Source organism: Trachymyrmex septentrionalis, unplaced genomic scaffold, assembly GCF_001594115.1.
Source record: "Trachymyrmex septentrionalis isolate Tsep2-gDNA-1 unplaced genomic scaffold, Tsep1.0 scaffold220, whole genome shotgun sequence".
In the NCBI taxonomy this organism is placed as follows: domain Eukaryota; kingdom Metazoa; phylum Arthropoda; class Insecta; order Hymenoptera; family Formicidae; genus Trachymyrmex; species Trachymyrmex septentrionalis.
The window spans coordinates 948,352-954,623 of NW_017305376.1; the positions used below are offsets into that span (position 1 = coordinate 948,352).

General features: G+C 43.9%; 2 protein-coding genes across 2 annotated transcripts; both read left to right on the forward strand.

The window, feature by feature from the left end:
- The first annotated feature begins 418 nt into the window (after positions 1–418).
- Positions 419–1,063, forward strand: LOC108748449. The gene has a single exon (XM_018486635.1). The coding sequence runs from the start codon at positions 419–421 to the stop codon at positions 1,061–1,063; it is 645 nt and encodes a 214-aa protein (XP_018342137.1).
- Positions 1,064–1,151: 88 nt separating this feature from the next.
- LOC108748450 lies at positions 1,152–5,793 on the forward strand. The gene is made up of 3 exons (XM_018486636.1): positions 1,152–4,063; positions 4,776–4,782; positions 4,864–5,793. Exons 1-3 carry the CDS (start codon positions 1,152–1,154, stop codon positions 5,791–5,793), a joined length of 3,849 nt encoding a protein of 1,282 aa, XP_018342138.1.
- The last annotated feature ends 479 nt before the right edge of the window (positions 5,794–6,272 follow it).

Here is a 6,272-nt window from a genome sequence, read left to right on the forward strand (position 1 = left end):
ACAAGTATGTACAATAGCCATTTGAAAATTTCATGAAATTATCGCAAATAATAACGAATAATACTGTAGAATGCGCGGTTCGCGCCCAAAAAGGATACGCGTAACCCGCGCGCAAGGCATCACGAGAGCGTTTTCCGCCCACGCGTTCGGCCGTTGGTACGTTTTTTTTGAGGTTTTTGTTCGGTTCGCTGCTATTGTGTTGTGTGCAGCGATGCGCGAACGAAGCGAGATTGGCGAGGTTATGGTTTGTAGTGAGAGTCCAGTGGATTGCGTTGTCGAATAAAGGGCGTGCCTATTCGCCGAACAGTCTTTGAGTGTATCATTCTTCTTCCCGTGACCCATTAATTTTGGCGCAACAACAATCTGGCGACCGTGACAGGACTGAGACTACTCGTTGTTGGCCATTACAGAAGAAGTCATGGACAGAGTGAAGCTCGCACAGAAAGTAACGCGCATTGCGTTTACGAAGGCATACACTGCCTTTCAAGCGGAAAAGACGAGACAACCGCTGGACATAACCTCGTTACAAGTCGCGTACGCGCTGGTGCGAGACAAAGCAAGCGAACTCAATGAGTTGAGCCTGAAATTACGGAACTTGATGATCGAAGCCGAAAAATCCGAAGAAGCCCTCTGCAAAGAAATAGAGCATGCGGATGAGTATGTAGCGAAGTATCATCAAGCGAAACTTGAGGTAACCGGATTGATTGAGAGGCAAGAAGCTCACGAGTCCACGCCGCCGTCACAGTCTTCATCTCGACGGTCGTATTCTGCACTCGCGATGACACAGGAAAGTATGCGCACATTAAAATTACCAAAGATTGAATTAAGAAAATTCGGAGGCGATATTAAAGATTGGCTACCGTTTTGGGGGACGTTTAAGAAAATTCACGTGAATCCAGAATTGGCTAAAGAAGATAAATTTCATTATTTAGTACAGTCTATGGAAACGGGTTCGCGTGCATGTGAAGTAGTAAGTAGTTTCCCGCCAACGGCGGAGAATTATGAGAAAGCCATACAGAGCCTCGAGTCACGTTTTGGTCATCAAGAAAGATTTGTTGATTGAATTTTACGTGCGTGAACTTTTAAAGTTAGTTTTGAATAAGAGTAAAAAGGTGTCGCTTGCGGCGATTTATGATAAATTAGGAACGCATATGCGATCGCTTGAGACTCTAGATGTAACAACAGATATGTGTGCGGCGATGTTATTTCCGTTGGTAGAATCTGCGCTGCCAGAAGAAACTTTGCGAACGTGGCAACGAATAATGATATCGTCAACGCTGCAAACAGATGCATCTAGTATAAATCGCACAGCCAAGGATCGTCTTATTAATTTGATGTCTTTTCTAGGAAGAGAGATTGAGAACGAAGAGCGTATCCTAATGGCTAAGACATGTTTCGAGAGTAGCGATACCCAGGCATCTAAAGATAAAGATAAGAAGAGAATGAGATGCGATCAAGGTCAAGGAGTAGCTACAGCAGCTGGTTTATTATCCGTGAAAGAATCCAAGGCACAACCATGTTTGTTCTGTGGAGAGAAACATGATAGTTCGAGTTGTGAAAAGGCGAAAGGCATGGATATGGACGAGAGATCTAAGGTCGTTAAAGAAAAAAATGGCTGTTTCAAATGTCTAAAGGTAGGACATAGCTATAAGAAATGTTACAGCAAAGAAAAATGTCCCTGGTGCAGTAAAGGACACTGCCTTTTGATGTGCCGAAATCTTTCGAGTAATAGCGGCCAGAAATCGGTTGATGAGAAGCCCAACGGTTCAAAATTCAACGAGGGAAATAGTTGTTTGGCTAATATTTCAAGTGCCAAAATATTTTTACCTATACTAAAGATCAGGATGCGTGGACCGAGAGAAAGTATATCTGTTCGTGCCATTATAGATACAGGCTCACACAGATCTTACATTTTGAAGAGGTTAGCAAGGGATCTAGGATACGAAGCAGAAGGTGAGCAAACGATGGTACATTTACTTTTTGGAGGAACGAAGACTAAGCCTCAAAAACACAAAAGCTATCGGATCCACATTGGTAACTTGGAAGGAACGTATAAGTGTGATTTTATAGCCTTACAACAAGACACTATTTGCCAAGATGTTCCCAACATAGGCACCGGCTTGTGGACGGAGGTGCTTAAAGAGAAGAATGTCCATCTAAGCGACACCGGTGAAAGTAGAGAGTCTATTTCTTTGTTGATCGGAGCGGACGTTGCGGGCAAGCTATTTACAGGCAAAATCATACAACTGAACCAAGGAGCAACGGCTATCGAGACGAAGCTTGGATGGACGATTTTAGGCAGAAATTCAGAAGAAAGTAGTGACACAGACACTACGCTGATGGTCGTCTCCATGTTTTCTCAAGAGGCCAGCGTGTCAGATTTATGGAAACTAGACACGTTAGGAATTACTGACCCGATCGAGAGCATAAGTAAAGAGGCACGACAAGAAGAAATTAAGGCATTGCTTCAAGAGACAACAAAGATTACCGAAGAAGGACGTTTCGAAGTCATCTTACCCTGGAAGGATAATCATCCGCCCTTGCAAGATAACAGGGACATGGCTAAAAGAAGATTGGATGTCGTCACGAAGAAATTGAAACAAGAAAACTTATTCGACGATTACAATACAATCTTCAGCAACTGGCTCGAGGAGGGTATTATAGAAAAAGTACCTGTGCATGAAGTTGACAGAGAGAGTTACTACCTTCCGCATCGACCAGTTGTCAAGAGAGAAGGAACCACTAGGATTCGACCCGTTTTCGATGCCTCGGCCAAGAAGAAGGAAACGCCGTCGCTCAACCAGTGTTTAGAAACGGGACCCAATCTTATTGAGCTTGTTCCAGCATTGCTGCATCGATTCAGAGAAAAGAGGATAGGAGTAACAGCAGATATTGCTAAAGCCTTTTTACAAATTAGCGTTTCTCCATCAGATAGAGATGTCCTAAGGTTTTTGTGGTGGGATACTAACGGCGAAATCGAGACTTATCGTCATCGTCGGGTTGTTTTCGGAATAACTAGCAGCCCTTTCCTTCTAGGAGCCACCATAAAATTACTCATTGAGAATACGTTAAATTCTACTGTTTCGACACACGAGAAATTAATTTACAAGAAATTGCTAAGATCCTTTTACGTTGACGATTGCATCACCAGTGTCGATTCTTACGAGGACTTCGAGATTTTTCAGAGAGAAGCAAGTTCCGTTTTGGATAAAGCAAGATTCGACTTAAGAGACTGGAAGTACACAGGCCTGAGATGCAAGACTCGATCGACAGTACTTGGACTAATATGGAATACTGAAGAGGATACTCTTTCGTTGTCGGGTTTCCCCCTACAACCCACCGCAGAAAGGATAACGAAGAAAATTGTTTTATCGCACGTGCAGAAGGTTTTTGACCCATTAGGAGTGATCTGTCCTGTGTTGATGAAAGCAAAACTACTGCTACAGCGCCTTTGGAGCGAAGGTTTAAATTGGGACGCGGAAATTGATCCGGATAGAAAAAAGGAGTTCTTGGATTGGGCGCAGCAGCTGGATCTTCTCCGAATCTTGAGGTTCCCACGCTGGATTTTCGGTGAGATAAGAAATACAGATACATTGTCCCTGCATATGTTCGTAGATGCAAGCAAAGATGCATATGCCGCTGTTCTTTTCGTGCGTATCGAATCAGACACGGAAGTCAAGGTTCATCTAGTGGAAGCTAAATCGAGAATAGCACCCAAAAGCAAGAAAACGATACCGCGTCTCGAATTACTGGCTGCTTCCATTGGAGCGCGGATGATGCATTCTTTCGACAAGGCAATGGATTATCGAGATATTAAAAGATATTTTTGGAGCGATTCGACTACTGTTCTAGCATGGATACGACAGACAAAGCAATGGGCGGTATTCGTGTGGAATCGCGTTCAAGAAATAAGAAGTATCACAAATGTCGAGTCTTGGAGATATGTGCCGGGGGTTATGAATCCTGCGGATTTATCTTCACGAGGATGTGATGCCAAGAAATTACTCGAGTCAAGATGGTGGGAGGGGCCCGAATGGCTAAAGCTGCCCCCGGAAGAATGGCCGTCCAAAGAAGAAGAGATTAACGAAGAGATAGTCAATATAGAGCTGCGTAAAACTTCAAGTCGACTTAAAGAAGAGACTCCCCCTAAAGCTACGACAGAAGGAATCGCTATGATTGCTGGTGAAAAAGACGTCCCTTGGTACTTGGAAAGATTTTCAAGCTACGCGAAGATCTTACGAATGATAGCATGGGTGTTAAGATTTACTAATAATTCCCGAAGAATCCACGCATCAGTCGGAGGAGAGTTAAGCGCGAAAGAAATCAGTACAGCAGAATTACTCCTCTGTAAGTTAGCTCAGAAAGAATCATTCATGGGAGTAAACGATCCACGGCTGCGAGGATTGAACGTCTTCGAAGAAAAGAGAATTATGCGTATTAAAACAGCAATTTCTAATCGTCAAGACACTTTCTGTTTCAGATATCCTATAGTGTTGGATTCAAAGCACTTATCGACGAGGAGAGTTATCCTGTATACTCATTTGAAACTCAATCACGCTGGAATCGAGATTGTAATGAACAATCTACGGGAGAAGTTTTGGATTCTTCGGTACCGACGAATGGTTCGTTCCATCGTTCACAAGTGTATGGTTTGCCGTCGACACGCAGCGAGGAACATGAAAGCGCCATTTACACCGCTGCCAGAAAATAGAGTACGAGAGGCAGCAGCATTCGAGGTGGTAGGCATCGATTACGCAGGTCCTCTTTTCTTGAAGGAAGGATGTAAGGCCTACATCTGTTTATTTACGTGCGCGTATCTACCGTGCAGTACATTTGGAACTGGTCACATCGTTATCAACGGAGGAATTTATAGAAGCCTTCAGAAGATTTATAGCCAGACGAGGAAGGCCTTCTGTAGTCTATAGCGATAATGGCAGAAATTTCGTAGGACTAGCGAATTTACTACGAAAAATTAATTGGCAGAAAATTCAGCGATATTGCTCTCTTAGCCAAATCGAATGGAATTTCAATCCACCTTCAGCTGCTTGGTGGGGAGGATGGTGGGAGCGCCTCATCCGCATCCTCAAGGATTTGCTAAGGAGAACGCTGAGGAGAACTTCGTTGAGTTACGAAGAGATGAACACGGTCTTGTGCAACTGTGAAGCTGTTATGAATTCAAGACCGCTTACTTACATGACAGAAGAGAGTACTGAGACCATGGCAATCACTCCAGACATGTTCATTAGAGACGTCAAGGAAGCTGGCGCTCCCGATTTGGACCAGATCAGCAAGACAAACTTTGCAAAACGAATCCGTTATCGCCAAAGTCTAAAGGAAGAATTGAGAAGGCGTTTTCGCATCCAGTATCTAGGACAATTATCCAGACGGACGAAATGCAAGAGCAGTTTCACGCAGGTTGCAGTGGGCGACGTAGTACTAGTCGGAAACGACATCCAAAGACGTTTGGATTGGCCGCTGGCAATAGTCAAAGAAGTCCTTCCTGGAAAGGACGGACATACCAGAGTTGTGAGACTGAAAACGGAAAAGGGAGAATTAATTCGCCCAATACAAAGACTGATCCCGTTGGAGGTGGATCATCACGCGGAAAAAGCTAGCAGAGTCCGTAAGTCAATCAAAGCTTCGCCTCAGGATGAAGAGAGTCCGGAGTCTGCCCCGCAGAAGAAGCAGGAGTCGGTCATCGAGGAGAAGCCGGAGTCTGTTCCTACAGAAGAAACGGGTCTAAGAACTCGGAGCGGACGACTTATTAAGAAGCCAGAACGATTTGAAGCCTAGCTTCATTTTTTTTTTTTATTTATAATACTTTGCCCTTTTGGATAGGTTGAGTTGCACCCAGATCATGAGGATGCAACTCAAGGTGGGAGAGATGTAGAATGCGCGGTTCGCGCCCAAAAAGGATACGCGTAACCCGCACGCAAGGCATCACGGGAGCGTTTTCCGCTCACGCGTTTGGCCGTTGGTACGTTTTTTTTGGGTTTTTTTTCGGTTCGCTGCTATTGTGTTGTGTGCAGCGATGCGCGAACGAAGCGAGATTGGCGAGGTTATGGTTTGTAGTGAGAGTCCAGTGGATTGCGTTGTCGAATAAAGGGCGTGCCTATTCGCCGAACAGTCTTTGAGTGTATCATTCTTTTTCCCGTGACCCATTAATGTTGGCGCAACAACAAATACAATAATTAAATAATAATAATAAATAATAATAATTTAATAATATAATAATTAAATTAGTATAGTATATTGAGCGATCATAAAGAAAA